This window comes from Crinia signifera, chromosome 3 (assembly GCF_055691185.1).
Source record: "Crinia signifera chromosome 3, ASM5569118v1, whole genome shotgun sequence".
Lineage (NCBI taxonomy): Eukaryota > Metazoa > Chordata > Amphibia > Anura > Myobatrachidae > Crinia > Crinia signifera.
Window position 1 is genome coordinate 284,261,499 of NC_139219.1, and position 20,044 is coordinate 284,281,542.

Here is a 20,044-nt window from a genome sequence, read left to right on the forward strand (position 1 = left end):
GCCATTACCATGTGCGGTACGAACACTGTTTCCTTGGACATGGGAGCAGCCATGTCCATTCCAGTCATCTGTTTGTTCGCAGCCAATCCTGAGCATCCTCCTGTGCTGCTAATTAGCCTAACCAATCACCATACACTGGCTGCTATAAGTATACTGGATTGAGACCTGGGAAATGTCCAGTTTAATGATGTCTGCAGCATAACCTCCAACATTTTTAGGGCAGAAATCGGTACACATACTGAAAGGGTGTGTGGCCGTGAATAAAGGGGGCGTGGCTATGGATAAGGGGGGGGGGCAAGGCATGTTGGAGGGTATGCAGGTAACAGAGCCCTGGGGGGCATATGGCACCCTGCCACACACCCCCGGGCCAGCACCTGATGCAGCTCATGTCACATGGTGGCTTGGTGGGCTGCTGGCATGTTGAATCAGTATATTTAATATACTTATTTAAAAAATAAGTATATTAAATATGCCAGCAGCCCACCAAGCCACCATGTGGTACGGACTTGGGGGTTACCCACCGTGGGAGTCCGGAGACAGTAACGTGAGGATGCAGGAGGCAGGGAGCTGGAGATCAGGAGTGAGCCCGTAGCCGGGACCGCTGGTTAGAACGGCCACAGCGAAACCCTACACTGACTCTGTTGAGTCCCCCGGGCAGATGGAATACCCCTGCGGTAGTGCTAGGCTTCGCCTGTAGCCGCCGCGTTCGAAGGAGCCGATTAAGCCTGCTCCGACCCCGATGCAGCCAGGTGTTATGTGGTGACAAGGGGTGAGCGATCGCCAGGGGGTATCTCAAAAGGCAGATCTAACTAACGGGCCTACCTGAAAAAAACCCTGACTAACCGGCACCAGGCCAAGGACGGGACAGCGCGACCGAGTCGCAAACACCAGAACAAATCAACAATAGGGTGCCACCAAACCAAACACACGCCAACATAAAAATAGTACTCTTAAAGTGACGGTACCCCAAAACAGACGTAAACCCACTGTTGTGGGCCTCTCCAAACCACGGAGAGCAGAACCAGGATAATAATGATTATAACTAAGGAGGAAGGGCCGCTTGCCCGTAGGAATAAAGAATAAGGAACCAGGCTCCACTGGAGCACTTACGTGACCGGCCCAAGACTGGACACTGACCGCAGCAATCGGGCGGCTGGATAACGGCTGGACTACGGCTGCACAGTGACCGCAGTGAGACGGCAGCTGGACAATGGCTGCACCACGGCTGGAGGTCCCTGGACTAGGACAGCAAGGGGACAATGATATTTGATCCAGACTGCAGCAGGATAGGACACTTGACTGGACCCAGACGACACAGGACAAGACTGTAAACAGGCTGAAGTGAGAAGGACTCCGACAGAATCCAGACTGAATGGAACAGGAGCAGGACCTAGGACCAGAGAGCAGAATATCTGCAGCTAACAGCAAGCTATAACTGGCACAGATCCCCAGGAGAGCATGGCTTATAAAGGCCTCAGGTGATTGAAACACCTGGTGGATCTTCCGGCTGCTCCTGATTAACGAGCTAATACCTCACAGCCTGTGAACAATAGCTCAAAGAACACAGGGCTGTAATGGCAACAGACCTACCACTGGAGGCCACCAGTGAGTCAAAATGCCAAACAGAAAACAAAACACTGAACCATTCACCTGGTTCCTGACACCATGTGACATGAGCTGCAAACAGGTGCGACATGATGCTGGATACTAGAAGACACCGCTGGAGTGATTTAGTGAGCCACCTACTTGCTGCACTCTGGGTGATGTGCTTGCTGTTACTGTGGCAGGCTCCGGACCGGGGCTGCGACCACTGCGTCCTCATGGAGAATCATCCCCCCCTCATGCGCGCGCCGGGGCTGGCCACCGCATCCCTCTCTCCCTCACAGAGATTCGCTCCAAGTTCTTTGTCTGCACATCCTTCCCCTGAGACTGAGAGCGGTGCTGGCACGTGACCTCATGATGCCATGCAATGCCCGCAGGCCGCAATGCATTCATGGGAGTGGAGGGGGAGAGGGGAGAGCCTGCGCACCACAGGGAAGCAAGCAGCGGGGTCCAGGAACTGACAGCAGCAGCCAATAGAAGAATTTTTTTGCGGCGCACTGTAAGTTTAAAAAAGCGGTACATTCGGTACAAATTGATTTTGCCGGTACAGACTGTTAAAAACCGGTACTGTACCTGCAAAATCGGTACAGTTGGAGGGTATGCTGCAGTCTTGCTGCTATCTGTGCATTTGCACACAAGACTCTGGTTGAATGCATCCTGCTGCAAAATCTGGCTCCTACCAGTATTGCTGGTATTAACCAGTTCAGCTCCAGCTGATTCCAAGCACTCCTGTTGTCTGCATTGTACTCTCCCTGTCTCTAGCTGCTTCCAGGTTTCCACTCTACTCCCTCCAAGGACCCGTGTCATCCCAGCATGCAGCTAACCTGACTCCATCAGTGTTCCAACATCGATAGCTCCACACCACCGATACTCCTGCTCCATTGGTGTTCCAACATCGATATTCCTGCTCCATAGGTGTCACATCATCGATACATTATCGCCAATCCACCATAGTTTCTCATCACCATTGGTGCTCCATCATCGATACTCCTGCATCATCTGTGTTCCAACATCGATGCTTCATCTCCATCAGTGTGTTCATCATCAATACCCATCACCATTGGTGCTCCTTCATTGATACCCATCACCATTGGTGCTCCTTCATCGATACCCTTCACCATCTGTGCTCCTACACTGCTACTCATCACCAAGGTTGCTTCCTTCATCGATACTCTTTACCATCGGTGCAGCATCAGCGATGTTCCTTGTCATCGGTAATCCCAATGTTCCTCACCATTGGTACTCATATATCGTGACCCAACTTCCGTGGTATCTACCAGGTCCAAAGCAGTCAGTATTCCACTACTGACATTGTCATCTGCATTATTGTATTAATTCTGGACTTCCTCAGTGTCCTTACAGTGCACCAGCCTGTCTTCAACACCTATGCTATATAATATTGTTGGACTCCATCAGTGTTCCCACACTGCAGCTATTTATCATCTTGCTATTTACCAGTATTGCATATACTTCCTTGCTTGTAATTACCTGCTATTACCAATACCATTTTTCAAAGTCTTCAGTCACCATTATTGTCTTCTTTCATCAATAAAGACTTTTTATATTTTACTCCTGTGGTCACGTCTGCTACTGTCCGAGGGTCTCTGGCATCCACAGTACTCTCACTATAGCCTCTTGGTTCCAGTACCAGCCAGCCCTTACTTTTTTTTTTTTTAATTCTTTATTGTTTTTTTTTGACATATACAAAAAACAAAGATCAACATAGACCTTAACACTTCTTCATCTTAGTATTTACAGTTGACAATTACAAACTAGACATATTAAAAGCATCCAGACATCCTTCTCCTTAGTCGTTTTCTTAGTTGTATTGTTTATCGTGGATAACGTGCACGGTACCCTTTTAGGTTCTATTGGATATTCATCCATTTTTTTTTTAAATCCCATCAGTCATCTATCCTAAACAGATTCATTTTACCCGGCATCCAATAGCCTAATTACCTTAGCCTACCTAATTTACTTTATTTATTGCATAGTGTATACATACGCGCTTCTAGCTTCTTGTGATACATGTGAAGTCTCTCTATCATATTATTTTTAACCAACTTAATTTACTTTATTTACTAACATACATACCCCCTTTTGCAATCTGTTAAGACTTATAGGGTGAGATTCTATGCTTTGCGCAAACAGCGCATGTTTTATTTGCGCACCACATCGCCGCAAATCGCCTATTTTAAATTCGCATTTTTCAGTCAAAATGCGCATATTTAATGTGATGCGCATTGGAGGCTGAAAAGTGCGAAGAGGGGCGATTTGCAGCGAAGTGGTGCGCTGTAGAATACCCCGGATTCTGCAGGCCAAGGCCCCGGAACCGGACTCTTCTGCCCTGGAGCCCCGGAGGACGGACCCAGGATCCAGGGACCGACCTACGGGCTCAAGGTAGGTAAGTATCAGTGTGTGTGTGTTTTGTGTGTATTAAAGTTTTATTTTACAGGGTGTCAGTGTGATTTTGTGCACTATTTTTTTCACTGCAGAACTACAAGTGCCAGCGGGCCCTTTAATGCCCCGCATGCTGGGACTTGTGGTTCCCCAAGTCCCAGCATGCAGGGTAGGCTTGCTGGGACTCATAGTTCGCCAGTGTAAAACAATAGTTTTAATTCTTTTTTTTACACAAATCATCAGCCCGATGCCCACCGGCCAGGGGCATCGGGGACAGCCCCGGACTATCAGCATGGGCTGGTAAGTCCTGGAGGGGGGGGGAACCCCTTCATTGGGGGGGTCCCCACTTCCCCAGGACCCCTGCCCATGCTGACCAGCCAGGGGGTTAATGCTTTGGCCGCGGGAGCTTATATAATAAGTTTCCCCCGGCTGTGGCATTACCCTGCTGGCTGGTTGTGTCCGGTGCTGGTTCTTAAAATACGGGGGACCCCTAGTCACTTTGTCCCCCGTATTTTGGGAACCAGCGCCGGACCTTGAGTCTGGTGCTGGTTTCATAAAATCAAGGGGACCCCTATTTGTCGGGGACCCTGATTTTATGTCACCAGCACCGGCTCAGTGAGCCCGGGGCTGGTTATACTCGGGCGGGGGACCCCGCGCTCGTTTTTTTGTTTTTTAACCCTTTATTTTATTTTTGACAGCAGAACCCTGCACGGAACATTGCGATCTGTGCAGGGTTCTGGCTAATTCGCCTAACAGACCCAGGTCTGAAATTAGTGCGATAATTAGTCACCTAAAAAATGCGATGTGCAAATGCGCATTGCATTAAATATGCGACTTGTATACTTTTGTATAGGAAAACATCTGGATGCGATAAAAATGCGAATTAATCTCGCATTATTTTTCAGCATACCTTAACGCACATAATATGCGATTTCAGTCCCTGAGCGCATTCCATTAAATAAACAATTTAATGGGAAAATGCGATATCGCCATTTTGTGGTCTAATTACCGCAAAAAAACGATAATCGCATCCCATAGAATGTCACCCATAAGGTCTGTCTATCGTGTTGTTCTTCCTATATTCTTTTGTGCAGCCTGTCGGCATTTCCATCTATTCCTTTTAATACACTTATCTATATTTAGCTCATTAGTGCAGTACTATTTCATGTATATTACAGTGTTGAGGTTATCCCCCCATCCGTAAGGGATTTTTCTCTTATTTCCTTGAGGGTAGCCCTCATCCATAGTTACCATTTACCATTAGTGCTTATGACTTTACTCTATCGTGTGGTACTGAGAATAATACCATTCCCCCCAAATATCATAAAATTTAGTTCCTTGCCTTCTTAAAATAAACATGTGTTTTTCATGCTCCATAGTGCAATTGACCACATTTATCCACTCTTTAATACCAGGCCCTTTATGTGCCATCCATGAGCGGGCAATTATAAGTTTGGCTATCGCGCATAGGTTGGTCGCTAACTGTCTCTGAGCTGATGACATCTGGTTTTCTGGCCATATCCCTAGTATAAGACCTAAGGGGTGTAAGCACTGGGCAGGGACTCCAAGATTTTTAAGGACCCCCCCCCGACTCCATCCCAGAATTCCTTCACCTGTCCACAATTCCAGAGAAGGTGCCAAAAATTGCACGGTTGATCACTATTCCCCTCCCTACATTTGGGACATCGACCACATTTATTTTCGGAGAATTTACATATTCTTTCAGGAGTCAGATATATCCGATGGGTAATATTGAATTGTACTTGTTGGATCCTACTCAAGTTCGTGGCAGTACTCTGAGCCGCCAGTGCCCTCTTCCATTGTTCTAATGTTAGGTCTGGGATGTCAATAGACCATTTGAAAAGTAGCCCCTCCATTTCCTCACACTGAGTCATTTCCATGATAAATCTATAACATTTGGATACCACCTTTCCTATGCCCAATTTACTTAGGAATTTTTTAATTGGGGATTCATAAATCTGTTGGACATTATCTCTGTTATATTGACTAAGCGCACTCCTCATTTGTAAAAATCTGTAGAACATACTCTGTGGAAGATGAAATTCCTCCCGCAGTTGAGCGAAGGATTTAATAAGGTTACCCTCATATATTTGTCCAATGGAGTTTATATTATACTGCTTCCAAATTTTGGAGCCTTGATGTAAGCTAAGTTGTTTCAACGGGTCCAATGAAAATATGTGGGTTTTGGGGTCAACCCCGTCATAATCCGTTTCCCTATTTATCCATCTCCAGATTTTCCTAGCCTGTTTTATCATAGGGGGAACCCTTCTACCATTTCCCACCATTAATATTGCCTGTATTGGGGTAAGTCCAGGGGCTGCCCTCCTTATAAACTCCTTCAGTTCTACCGAGGCCTCATCCATCCTGGTCCATGCCCGCAGATGGGCAAGTTGTGCTGCATAGTAATAGATTTTGAAATTGGGCAGTGCCATCCCTCCTCTTCTCCGCTCTCTAGTTAATATGTCTAGTTTGACCCCGGGTTTTTTATTTTTCCAAATAAATGAGGAAATGACGCTGTTTATCTGATTGAGTACCTTATTAGAAATAAAAATAGGGGCATGCTGAAGTGCATACAGACATTTCGGCAGTATTGACATTTTTACCAAATTAACCCTTTCAAGCATAGTCAATGGAAGTTTGGCCCAGTTTTTACATTTAATTTTTAACCATACTATTAAAGGGTCAATATTATCTACTACAAATTCATTGGGATCTTTAGAGATCATAACCCCCACATATTTGAACCTATCTACCATGGATAGACCTTCATAGTTATCATATTCATATTCACAGCTCCCTTCTCTTCGGGCTATGAGCAAATGTGATTTGTTACGATTCACCACCAGTCCGGAATATCGCCCAAACTCCTCAATGCAATTCACAGCTAGTGGTAAGTCCCTTTCATACTCTGTAGAGCCCACCAGCAGATCATCTGCATACAGGGTTACCATATGGGTCTTGTGTCCCAGTTCACCTCTCCCATCGCCGCTCTTAATTTACAAGCAACTGGCTCAATTGGAGAGGGGAGAGGGGGCACCCCTGTCTAGTGCCTCGATTCAATTGGAAAGAGTCCGTAATATATCCATTCGCTAAGATTCTGGCCCTTGGATTCTGATACAGGAGAAACACCCATCTTGTGAACCCAGGGCCAAAACCCAAGGCACGCATAGCACATCTCAAATATAACCATTCCACCGAATCAAAGGCCTTATTTGCTTCGAAAGACGCAATTGCAAAATTATTACCCGTAATATCCGCTGTTTGTATAAAGGTGAGGACTCTACGTATATTAATAGCTGTGGAGTTCCCCTTCATGAATCTCGTTTGATCGGTATGTACTATCTCCCTGATTACGCCCCCCAATCTAGTCGCCAATATCATCTCTAAGATTTTGGCATCGGCAGTAATCGGGGAGATTGGCCTGTAGGAATCCACCAATGTGGGGTCCTTATCGATTTTGGGTATAACCGTAATTATTGATTCCGTCATGGAATCCGCCATTTTCCCTTCTAGATCCATACTTTGGAAAAAGTGCAGCAGCCTAGGGGCAATTACATCACTGTATTGCTTATAGACTTCTCCTGGGAGACCATCAATTCCAGTAGCTTTGCCCATCGATGGGCCCCAATTGCCAGCTGCACCTCCTCAAGAGTAATAGGTGAATCCAACAAATCACAGCTTTCTTGTGACAATTTAGGTATATCTATTCCTTTCATGTATTCCTCAATCTCCTCTCTACCTTTAGTGACCCTGGATTGATACACCTCCTATAATGTTCGAGAAATATTGCCGCTATTTCTGATGCATTTGTCTTTAGCTCGCCTGTCCTTGAGTGAATACTAACTATTGTTTTTTTGGGCACGTTCTACCTTAGATAAATAGGCCAGATATTTACCGGATCTATCACTGTTCATATAGATCTGGTGTGACTGCTTTAATAACCGATGTTCTGTCATAACTTGAAGGTGCTCAACCCACTTGAGCCTCCAGCCACTGTATCCTTGTTGACTATCAAGGAGGTATTTCTGCTCTTGCTCTCTCATTTTGGACTCTAACCTTAGATCTTTTTCACGACATTTGGATTTTATTATCAAGATCTTCTTAATTAGCAACCCTCTCAAATATGCCTTAAAAGTATCCCAGACACAAGTAGGTTTAGTCGAGTTGATATTACTCCCAAAAAACCCGTCCAACTGGGCCCCGACTTCCTCAACATCACCCAACTGGGTCAACCAGGAGGGGTGAAGTCTCCAATATCTGAATCCTTGACTTATATCTAAATCTACTTGGACCAGCATTGGAGAGTGGTCAGAGATTCCCCTTGCTTTATATTCGATATGGGAGATATATTTTAACAGATTTTTGGAGGAAAAGATTAAGTCAATCCTTGAAAAGGTGTTGTGCGAAGAGGAGTAACATGAAAATTGCTGCTCATTTGGATAGCTCTCTCTCCATACATCACACCATCCAATCTCTAAGATGAAATCAGCAAACCCACTTCTATTTCCAACCGGCCCTTCACACCCTTTCAATCTATCAAGAAGAGGATTCATGACTGCGTTGAAATCGCCCAGACATAGAACATGATTCATACTTTATTATCTTTTGCAATATTTACCTGTGCACCGGTCACCATCCCCTCCCCTTTTTTCCTTTTAAGTGACAGAACATGATTGTCTGGACGTGATGCAACAAATTCAAGGGCCTTTTTCAACACATAGTATGAAAAGGGGGGAGGAATATAAACCGATAAAATGGAAAACCTTCTGGAGTTAATATATCCATCCAAAAATATATATCGCCCACTCGGGTCGGTAACAGATGTTATACATCGAAACAGTACATTTTTCTTAATAATTATTGCTACTCCTCGAGAGGATGATGAAAATTGTGAGTGGAATGACCATCCAATCCAGGGGCGGCGTAAAGCCATCAATCTATTATCACACAAATGAGTCTCTTGGAGACAAATGACGTCTACTTCTAAGTTTTTACATTGTTTCATGACCAGGGCCCGTTTCACCTTATCATTCAGGCCTCGTACATTCCAAAAGAGTACCCTCACCATCTTGGATTATAAACTTATCACACTCATATTTAACTGGATGCACATTTACAGACAAACAAACAACATTTAACATATACCCCCCCTTCCACCCCCACCCTGTTTAACCTACCCGTCTAGGCATACCTATTTGAGAACCTCCCCTTCCACTCTACCCCCCCTATTTGCTTAAGCGCAATTTACTTATCGGCCACCCTACTCAAGGCGAGCCCAGCTCTCCGACATCCCTTTTTATTTATCCGTTATCATTTTTATTTTATTTATTTTCTATTTTACTTTATTTATTTATTTATTTATTTTTATTGTATTTATTTTTTCCCCTCCCCCACCAGACCCACTGCTCATTCTATTTTCTACTATATTAAACTGAGGCACATATTCTTTAGGTCACTCCATTTTTTTAACCCCTACTACGTATTTCTTTCAGAGTAGACAATGGACATATGTATATTATGTCCAAATTGACAGTTATTTACTGGCCAGTTGCTTTCTACTTGGGCGGGTTTTATCAATCCAGCCGGCAGCATCCTCTGGGGTCATAAAGAATTTAGTTTCATCGTTATATATCACACGCAGTTTTGCGGGGTACAGCATGGAATACTTGATGTTCAAATCTCGCAACCTTGCTTTTATGTCTCGGTACCCTGCCCTCTCCTTCTGAACATCATAGGAGAAATCGGGAAAGGCTGATATTTTTTTTCCCATCATATGTTAATTCTCCCACATTTCTGGCCAGTCTTAAGACATTGTCCCGATCCTTGGATTGAAGAATTTTCACAATCAAAGTACGTGGTGGTCCCCCTGGTATTGGCGGTCTAGTTGGAACCCGGTGGGCTCTTTCCACCGAAAAGAGAGGGGACAGGGCCTCATTCCCCAGACACTTTTTAAGCCAGTCCTCTATAAATTTTTCTGGTGAGGACCCCTCCACCCTCTCCTCGAAACCAACAAAATGAATGTTATTTCTGCGCATCCTTCCTTCCATATCCGATATTTTTGTGCACATCTCTGTAAGTTTCTCGGATAGGAGCCCCACCTGGGTTTGCATAGGGCCCACCGTGTCCATAATCTCTGACACCCTATTTTCAACTTCGGTCACTCTTGCACAAATTTTTTGTGCATCATCCCGGAGCAGCATAATGTCTGCCTGTACTCTATTTATCTGCTCAGACAAACGGGATTCGCACGTGTTTACGGCATCAAGTACCTGCGATAGAGTGACCTCTTTTTGTTGTTGGGAGCTGCTACTTGCTTTTGTAGGGGTACTCTGTGGGGTATTTTCCTGGGATCCATTTGGACCCTGCACCTGTGAACGGGCATATTTCTCAAGCCGCGCGGCCACAGCGGTCTGGGTCGTTTTCCCCATGTCTGACTTCACTCCAACCTCAATGGGTCTTATTTATAGTCAGTAAACAAGGGACCTTTCTGTCAACCCGGAGCTCCAGGAGAGAATTACAGTCACTTTCAGAACTTCCCCCAGCTGTATACACTTATCTTCACCACACACACTATTTCCAAATTTTCTTTGGAAATAGTCAGCAGGGCTGAGCTACTTTAACAGGGTGTGTATTTACTGCACGTCTTCAGCAAACACAATCTGCTCAGATATTATCATATATTATCCATCAGTGTTTGACTACTGTCCCCTTCTCAACAGTATCTTAGTCAGGATCTGACTGATGGCCTGCTTTTTAGCAAAGTCACAAACACCAAACATTCACTTTTTAATAGTGTGTGTGGACTTACCAGGACTTTTTCACACTCCACTCTTGCTGTCCATGGATTATTCTATATATCCCCAGGGCCGGTACTGTATTTATCGGCAGAAGGTAATAGTGCTGTAGTGCTTTTTATCCAGGTCTGGTGCTGCTGCTGCCATGCAAATGCTGCTGCTCTCTGTGGGCAATTTGTTCTTTAACTGCGCTCAACCAAACGCAGGACCAGCCGCTCCCCCTCTCTCAGTGCCCTGTGGAGTACACCTGCAGCGTTTGTAGCTGTTTTTTCTGGCTCCAACGGCTCACTCGGTCCCCCAGCAGGCAGGCAGTGTGTCGCTGCCCTTCCTCCTTTAGGGCTCACGCTAGCCGCCGAGACCCGGCGGTGACTTCAGGCACCGGCTGATGACAAGGTCCGCCACGTGCACACTCCAGGGGCACCGCTACAATCCGACACAGGGATGCGGCGGAGACTCCGGCGCCGGGCAGTGACGCAGTCTTCCACTCACTCCACACAAGCCGCCCAGCGAAAACACCGCTCCCGTGCCCCCGATGTCCAAGTATCAGCCAGAGAAGGGTAGGGGTTGCCCCAGTTTACTTTATGCCGCTCATGTTGCTACATCAGTGGGGTAGGCGAGGGTGGAATTACCCCATGAGTCAAGACATCTCCCTCACGTGCACGCCACCGTGGCCACGCCCCCTCAGGGACCAGCCAGCCCTGGCTGGAGATAACCACAGGCATAAGGACCAGCCAGCCCTTACGCCTGTGGTTATCTCCAGCCAGGATCTGACCACAGGCGTGACACTGGAGAATCGGAAGTTGGGGTAGCCTTCGATTCACTACACCATCCTTGAGGTGAACATTGCAGAAAGGACTATGAGGGTTACTACCAGTGAAATAACTTTATTAATCCTATAAATCATTCTTACAGTCTGTCCATGAAATTCTCAATTATTTTGTAATTACTTCTCTATTTTTGCCTGTGCCTCCTGTAATTGGGACAGTTGGGAGGTATGCCTTTATGCTAAGGTGAACCTTTGAGCCTTTGCTACTGCTCAATCAGAAGGCTGCCATGTTGTGACATACTGTAAATGTGGAATACTTGCCAGAAACACATTTAGATGCAACAAATGTGTCAATCCGTGTCACACCGGTATCATTATTTGTGAAAATGAGATGTAACAGCTGCTGGCACATACAAAACTCAAAGTATAGAAGCAAATGGGGAGTTATATTATTTCCATGTGTTATATAACACAGACTAATAAAACCCACTACTGACATTTTAACAATGATAACACCGGTTTAGAGGCATCCAATTAGGAATTACATCCACAGACAAGAGGAGGAGTTGTGTCAAATGTCAATTCAATGGTTCAGCATTACTGATTTTCTATCAATGTCCACTTTAATTGATTACAATTATATTACAAATACAATTTTTATTCTATTACATCAAATTTAAATGCTACAAAAAGTAAAACATGTTAAATGGCATCAGAGCATATGTCATTTGAAAGCATCATATCATATCCTTGGTCACTAAACGGCTCTGTGTTTCCTCTCTAATAAAATGATATAATACCAAACACTGGCACTGGGTCTACATCTATCGGCTTTCAGGCAATACAAAAATAAATATGGAAACTCTGATAAACTGTATTTAATTCCTAATTAATTGCATTGTTAAATGACAGTATATCAATGCTACAGCTCCACAAGGTATAATGTAATGTGATCCATTGGCAATGTTTATGCATGGGGAAGATTGGCATTACAGTACACTATAGGCATCTAACATTTCTGTTTTTTTCTAGTTATTTAATTAGCACCTAACCCTGTTAAGCTGTACTGGCTCGGTATGTAAGAGATGCGAGATATGTTGACATATATTGCTCATTGTTCTTATATATTATTCCAAAATGCAGAAGCAGGAGATAGGCCTGGATTCATCCACTTGAGTACTTCATATCTCTTTGCAACTGATACATAGTGTAATTTAGCTGATGGCCTGTCATCCGGTCAGTGAAGGGGGTCCTGGTGGTCCTGATTGTCCTCTTGTCTCTTTCTCCATCTGCGCAGCTGGAGTTGAAGTTGCAGTTTGTTTGTGAAGAAGAGTTGCTTCCAGCCAATGTTCTGTGCAAGAGACCTCATCTCTGTGGTGACCTTTTCACAGGATCTCACCACAATCTGTTCCCATAGTTTTTCAGAATTGCAGATCTGTTAGAAAATAAATATTAACACTGTTAAAATGGTCAAAGAGATGTACATGTAAATGCCACAATTGTAGTTGAAGAGGAGTGTTGGGACATGTATCAGTATTTCTGCTCAATGTTGGAGAGGAGGAGTGTTGGGGGCGTGTATCTGTCCTTCTGCTTGATGTTGGAGGAGTGTGGGGGCAGGTAGCGGTCTTTCTCTTTGATGTTAGCAAAGAGGAGTATTTGTGCATGTATCTGTCTTTCTGCTCAGCTTTGGGGAAGAGGAGTTTTGGGACAGGTTTCCTGTCCTGCTCAGTAATGGGGAAGAGGAGTGTTGGGGCGTGTATCTGTCCTTCTGCTCAGTGAATGGGAAGAGGAGTGTTGGGATAGGTATCCTGTCCTTCTGCTCAGTGTTGGGGCATGTATCTGTCCTTCTGCCCAGCTTTGGGGAAGAGGAGTGTTGGGACACGTTTCCTGTCCTGCTCAGTGATGGGAAAGAGGAGTGTTGGGGCATCTATCTGTCCTTCTGCTCAGTGATGGGGAAGAGGAGTGTTGGGGCATGTATCTGTCCTCCTGCTCAGTTTTGGGGAAGAGAAGTGTTGGGGCATGTATCTGTCCTCCTGCTCAGTTTTGGGGAAGAGGAGTGTTGGGACAGGTATCCTTCTGCTCAGTTTTGGGGAAGAGGAGTATTGGGACAGGTATCCTGTCCTTCTGCTCAGTGATGGGGTAGAGGAGTGTTGGGCCGTGTATCTGTCCTTCTGCTCAGTTTTGGGGAAGAGGAGTTTTGGGACAGGTTTCCTGTCCTTCTGCTCAGTGATGGGAAGAGGAATGTTTGGGCATGTGTCTGTCCTTGATGTAAGAGAAGTGTTTTTAGGACATGTACTGTATCTGTCCTTCTACTCAGTGATGGGGAAGAGGAGTGTTGGGGCGTGCAACTGTCCTTCTCCTTAATGTTGGAGAAAAGGAGTGTTGGGACATGTATCTGTCCTCCTTAACGTCAGAGGAGTGTTGGGGAATGTATATGTCCTTCTCCAGTGTTTGGAAAGATGAGTTTTGGGCAATGTATCTACCCTTCTCCTTGATGTTGGGGAAAAGGAGTGTTGGGATAGGTATCTGTCCTTTTGCTGGATGTTCGGTTATGTATCTGTCCTGCCCGATTTTGGAGAAGAGGAATGTTAGGACATGTATCTGTCCTGCTCACTATTGGGGAAGATGAGTGTTGAAACATTTATCTGTCCTTTTTGTTGATGTTGGGGAAGAGTAGTATTGGGATATGCATCTGTCCTTCTGCTGGAGATAGGGTACGAAGAGTATTGGGACATGTATCTGTCCTGTTCCATGTTGGGGAAGAGGAATTTTGGGACATGTATCTGTACTGCTCAATGTTGGTGAAGTGGAATTTTGGGACATGTATCTGTACTACTCAATGTTGGTGAAGAGGAATTTTGGGGTATGTTTCTGTCCTGCTCGATGTTGGGGAAGAGAAGTTTTGGGCATGCATCTGTACTGCTCATTTCTGGGGAAGAGAAGTGTTGGACATGCATCTGTACTGCTCATTGTTGGGGAAGAGGAGTGTTGGGGCATGTATCGCCTTCTGCTCAATGTTGTGGAAGAGGAGTGTTGGGCATGCATCTGTACTGCTCATTGTTGGGGAAAATGAGTGTTGGGCATGCATCTGTACTGCTCATTGTTGGGGAAGAGAAGTGTTGGACATGCATCTTTACTGCTCATTGTTGGGGAAGAGGAGTGTTAGGTATGCATCTGTACTGCTCATTGTTGGGGAAGAGGAGTGTGGGGGCATGTATCGCCTTCTGCTCAATGTTGTGGAAGAGGAGTGTTGGAGCATGTATCGCCTTCTGCTCAATGTTGTGGAAGAGGAGTGTTGGAGCATGCAATTTTCCTGCTGGAGATTGGAGAAGAGGAGTGTTGTGATATGTATCTGGTCTTATGCTGGAGTTGGAGAGGAATGCTGGGGCATGTATCTGTCTGCTGATTTGGAGATGGCGCGTAATGCTAGAAACATTTCAAATAATACAAATATTCAACATTACTTTATATGATTTTGTTTTGTTGAAAACTCACTAGTGCCTTCATTATACAGTATTTGGATGCTGTCACTTAAATCAATCTTATACATCCTTTCACACATTACCACTATTTCTCCAAATGTACCTTGAATCTTGCAATTTTGTGGACCATTGAATTATTTCAGCAAATATTAGCCATGTAGAATACTGTATCTAGTGGCCAGTTCTTTTCCTCAGATTGCTATGTTAGACCTCTCTTCTTACGGATATGGATCATTGGACAGACAGCAGCTAGGTCAACAAGCATTAGGTCGACATGCAGGATGGTCGAAATACTGTAGGTTAGGTCGGCAGGGTCATTAGGTCGACATGGGGAAGGTTGACAGTCAATAGATCGACATGGGGTTTTCACTTTTTTTTTGTCCCAAATGTCGACATGGACAGTGAAACGTAGCACCGCGTCCCCTCGCATGGCTAGTTGCTGTAGATCTAGTGACCGTATCCCCTTCTTACACTCTGCACAAACCAATGAACATGAATTTACGATGATAACAAAGTATCTACGCTCCCAGAGACTTGCATTGACAAGCACAGGTCATGTTCACATTGTCTATGCAGTATTATTCTGAAAGCAACTTTACATTGATATTCCTGGTTAATACCATCTATGATCAGGTGCAAGATGTACTTTCTTCTTAACAGAACTTCTGAAAAGTCCAGGTACTGTATTTAGGTGGAACACTCACAGTCCAAACAAAGGGACCAATTCAGACCCTTTCGTTCGGGTCCGAATTCAGCCCATATTCCAATGTTCGTGGTCTGCACTTACCTGTTGTCTGGACTGTGAGCATATGCAGCCTAACAAACAGGTCTGAACCAGACCCATCACTTTATGAATATAGTTTTTTTTCTGGACTTGTAACTTGGGGGGTTATTCTAGTCCATTCTTTCTGACAAAATCCTTCTTAGATGGACAAAACCATGTGCACTGCGGGTGGGGCAGATGTAACTTGTGCAGAGAGAATTAGATTTGGGTGGGGTTTTTCTTTAAAGTGAGATCTATATTGAAGTGTAAAATCATGCAGTCAGTATTTTCCCTGCACAGAAACAAAATAACTCACCCAAATCTAATTCTCTCTGCACATGTTACATCTGCCCCCCTGCAGTGCACATGGTTTTGTCCATCTAAGAAGGATTTTGTCAGAAAGAATGAACTAGAATAAACCCCTTGGTGGGGCTGCTATGCTATTACTGGTGCCTGTCCTTGTGTTTCCCTCCTATGTCCCTATAGATTGTAAGCTTGCAGCAGGGCCCTCCTACCTCCATGTCTGTCTGTTGTTACCCAGTTTGTTCTATCACTGTCTACAATTGTAAAGCGCAATGGAATCTGCTGTGCTATATAAGAAACTGTAAATAAATAAATAAATATAGTGGCTATTTCATACCTCATTTTAAGCATTTTACCAGTTTAGGGCAGTCCATATGCACACTATGATCTTACCTGAGATACACAAGGCATTCTGGGGAAGTTTATACAATCACAAGGCTCTGATTTACATTGCAGCAAGATGAGAATAGCTTGTAACCACATGAATCTGGGTTCTCCTCACATCAGTCAGACGTGCCTAGTGTGCGGCTGCTGGAAGATACGCAGCTGACAATCTTTTTTTATTTCTTTATTAAAGTACGAGGACACAATACATGTAGGGAATGATTCAGACCTGTTCACTAGGCTGCGTATACTCGCAGCCTAGTGAACAGGTAAGCGGCACTTGCTGCCCCGCAGATGGTTACAGGCACCTTGTGTAAGCTAACCATAGGTCCTGATCGTATGGGGTCCAGGAAGCCTGCATCTGACGACGCACCCACTGGACACTCTGGACTTGTCACCCATTCATTACGCCCCCTAAATGCTGTAGCATGTCAATCATACTGTGGCTGACAGGGGGCTGTGAGTGGCATTGCAAGACCCGTTTTACACATGGGCAATACGGGTCTTGCGATTGCGCAGACAAAATAACATCACATTTGTACTCAAACTATCGATTTTGCATTAAATATGAATCAGGGTGAATGTCTCCAACTAAACAACTAAGACAGAAGTTATATGAAGCAGAATAGGGAGTTACTTAGAACTTATGAGGACGGGGGAAAGGTGACATCACTTCTTACTTAATGGGACAAATTTCAGAAAACCGGTTTGGGAGTTGATGCCAAGAAGGTCCCGGTGAAATCTTGAGTGATGTGGACCACAGCCAACTGAGATCATCTCCTGCAGCAGAGATTCAGCAGCAGAACAGCTCAGTGATGGTTAATGGGACTGTAACCCTATAAATGTATTTGCTTAATTGTCACTAACACTGGGTGATGATTTCATGCATACGGAGTCATACTGTATGTCATCGCTCCATTCAGGCTCTGAACAAATGTATCTGTCACTCTTCTTATTAGAAACATTTAACTCCAGCTATAATGAGAACAGACTCCCCCAATCCATGTTAGAGGCGAAAATAGTAGTACTGCTAAAGGCGGATAAGGACCCACTTTCATTGGACTCTTATCGCCCAATATCTCTGATAAATACGGAAGCGAAGATTATTGCAAAAATCCTTGCATCAAGATTAAATAAACATATTGAAAAAATAGTCAATAAAGATCAAACCGGCTTTATGCCGGGAAAATCGACCGCAATTAATTTGAGGAAACTCCATAGACACTTACAGAGTCCTAATGTGGACGATCCGTTCCCAGTGGTGATGTCACTCGACGCCGTCAAGGCTTTTGACGCGGTCGAGTGGCATTACCTATGGGAAGTAATGAGAACAATGAAAGTGGGTCCCAATTTTATCAAATGGGTAAAAATGTTATATGCGTCCCCATCGGCAAGAATGGCGGTAAATGGACAAACATCACTTCCATTTTGTCTCCATAGGGGTACAAGGCAGGGGTGCCCGTTATCACCTGCCTTATTCGCCTTGGCCATTGAACCCCTGGCTTGTATCCTGCGGGGACAACTTGGAATTAGGGGGTTAAAAGCAGGTTCCACCACAGATGTAACAGCATTATATGCTGATGATTTATTAATTTTCGCTGCCGATGGCACACAGGCGGTGCCAATAGTGATGGAGGAAATAAAAATGTATGGAGACTATTCAGGCTTTAGAATAAATTGGAACAAGTCCAATATATTTGCAATAAAGCAAGAGAATCGGGGGGTACACAACTTGGTTACACCATTAAAATGGGCCCAAACCTTCAAGTATTTGGGAATCTGGATCTCTAGAGACCCCATGGAGTACCAGAAATTAAATTTGGATCCATTAATAACATACTTAACTAACAAAATCAAGGTATGGCGGAGGCTACCCCTGACAAACATGGGCAGGGTAAATCTAATTTCAATGGTAGTGCTTCCCAAATATTTATATGCCTTGCAACATGCACCACAGTATGTACCAGAATCCTTTTTTAGAAAAACAAACAGTCTGCTCTCGTCCTTTATATGGGGTAATTCGCGCCCCAAAATACAACTAGCGGCACTAATGAGGAGAAGGGATGGGGGGGGAATGGGTCTTCCAGACCTCCGATTATATTATGTGGCAAGCCAATTGACGTCCCTAGTTGACTGGATAGGAATTACACCGCAAGATGAGGGGATTTACGATCTGTTGAACCAGGAAGAAAAAGGGATAACTATGATCCAAAAATTGGTAAAAGGGCAGGTAAATAGGAAAGAAGCTCCGATACTTACTCAAGCAGTGAAAATATGGAGGGAAGCGAATAAGATTATGGAATTTACGGCATTAGATAGGGAGTATCCATTGGACATACCCCGGGGAACTAGGGAAACGAGGGAACAGCAAATAGCCCAGGCTTGGGGAAAACTGGGGATAACTAGGCTGTGCCAAATCTATGACAACAGTAAGATGAAATCATATAGTCAACTGCAAGAAGAGTTCTCTGTTCCCAGGGGCTATGCCATTAGATATCTCCAGTTAAGGAGTGTGATGGAGGTACAATTTAAGGAACACCCGCCGGTGTTCGGGGACTCCCCAATTAAGAAAATGCTGAGAGAGAATAATAAATGGAAGCTAACATCCAAACTATATAATATGCTGCTGCGGTCAAAAGTGGGGGAGATGGACGAGACGAAAAAAAAATGGGAGGGAGATTTGGGCCCGATGGGGATAGAGGAATGGACCGAGGCAATGGCAGCAGTTGCGAAGGCAACAAACTCAATTAGAGTGCAGCAAGTGCAAATGTATGTGTTGCATCGGTCATATCTAACGCCGTTAAGGTTAATAAAGTTCGGGGGAAGAACTTCGGATAAATGCCCAAAATGTAAACTTACCCAGGGAACATTTTATCATTTGATTTGGGAATGCCCGTATGTACAGGAGTTCTGGGTCAAGGTTAAGCAAACAATGAGTGATATGGGCATCAATGAAGAGTGGCTATCAGTTAAATGCTGCCTGTTGGGTATATTTATGAGTAGTGGTATAAGTAGGTATACAAAAGCATTGATCTTAAATATGTGTGCCCTAGCGAAAGTAATGATTGCAAGGACTTGGCTGGCTGATGTAGGTCCAGAATATAAAAAGTGGGAAGCGCTGGTGGATTATACGGCTACACATGAAAGATACATATACATGCACAGGAACACTATATGTAAGTATGAAAAGATTTGGGGCACATGGGGTAAGGGAGCCCGACACTAAAATAGTCCATCGGACTTAGATAATCCAATGGAAGTAAATGCACAAATCATCACTAAAAGGAATATATAATAATAAAATTATAATAAAATAAAAAAAAAAAAAAAAAAAAAAAAGAGGGGGGGGGGAAGGGTTAAGGCACATAAAGTAATACAGACAACCAGTAGAGTGCACAAGTATTAATAAGGAAGAGGTAGAATAAGAAAGAAATAGAGGAAGGTAGGGGTTAGGGATAACACAAATTTCACATAGTATGAGTAGTTAAAAGAATAATTAATTTCACAAACACAAACAACACATCACAGT

The 20,044-nt window shown here is 44.4% G+C and overlaps 1 protein-coding gene across 5 annotated transcripts in view; it reads right to left on the minus strand.

Moving 5' to 3' along the window:
- Positions 1–12,184: 12,184 nt before the first annotated feature.
- FBXO36 (F-box protein 36) overlaps positions 12,185–20,044 on the minus strand; it is a 72,651-nt gene continuing 64,791 nt past the window's right edge. For all 5 annotated transcript variants that reach the window (XM_083178338.1, XM_083178337.1, XM_083178340.1 and 2 more), the window contains one exon: positions 12,185–13,018. In XM_083178338.1, coding sequence (XP_083034464.1) covers positions 12,821–13,018 — 198 coding nt within the window. In that variant the 3' untranslated portion in view covers positions 12,185–12,820. The remainder of the gene's footprint in view (positions 13,019–20,044) is intronic.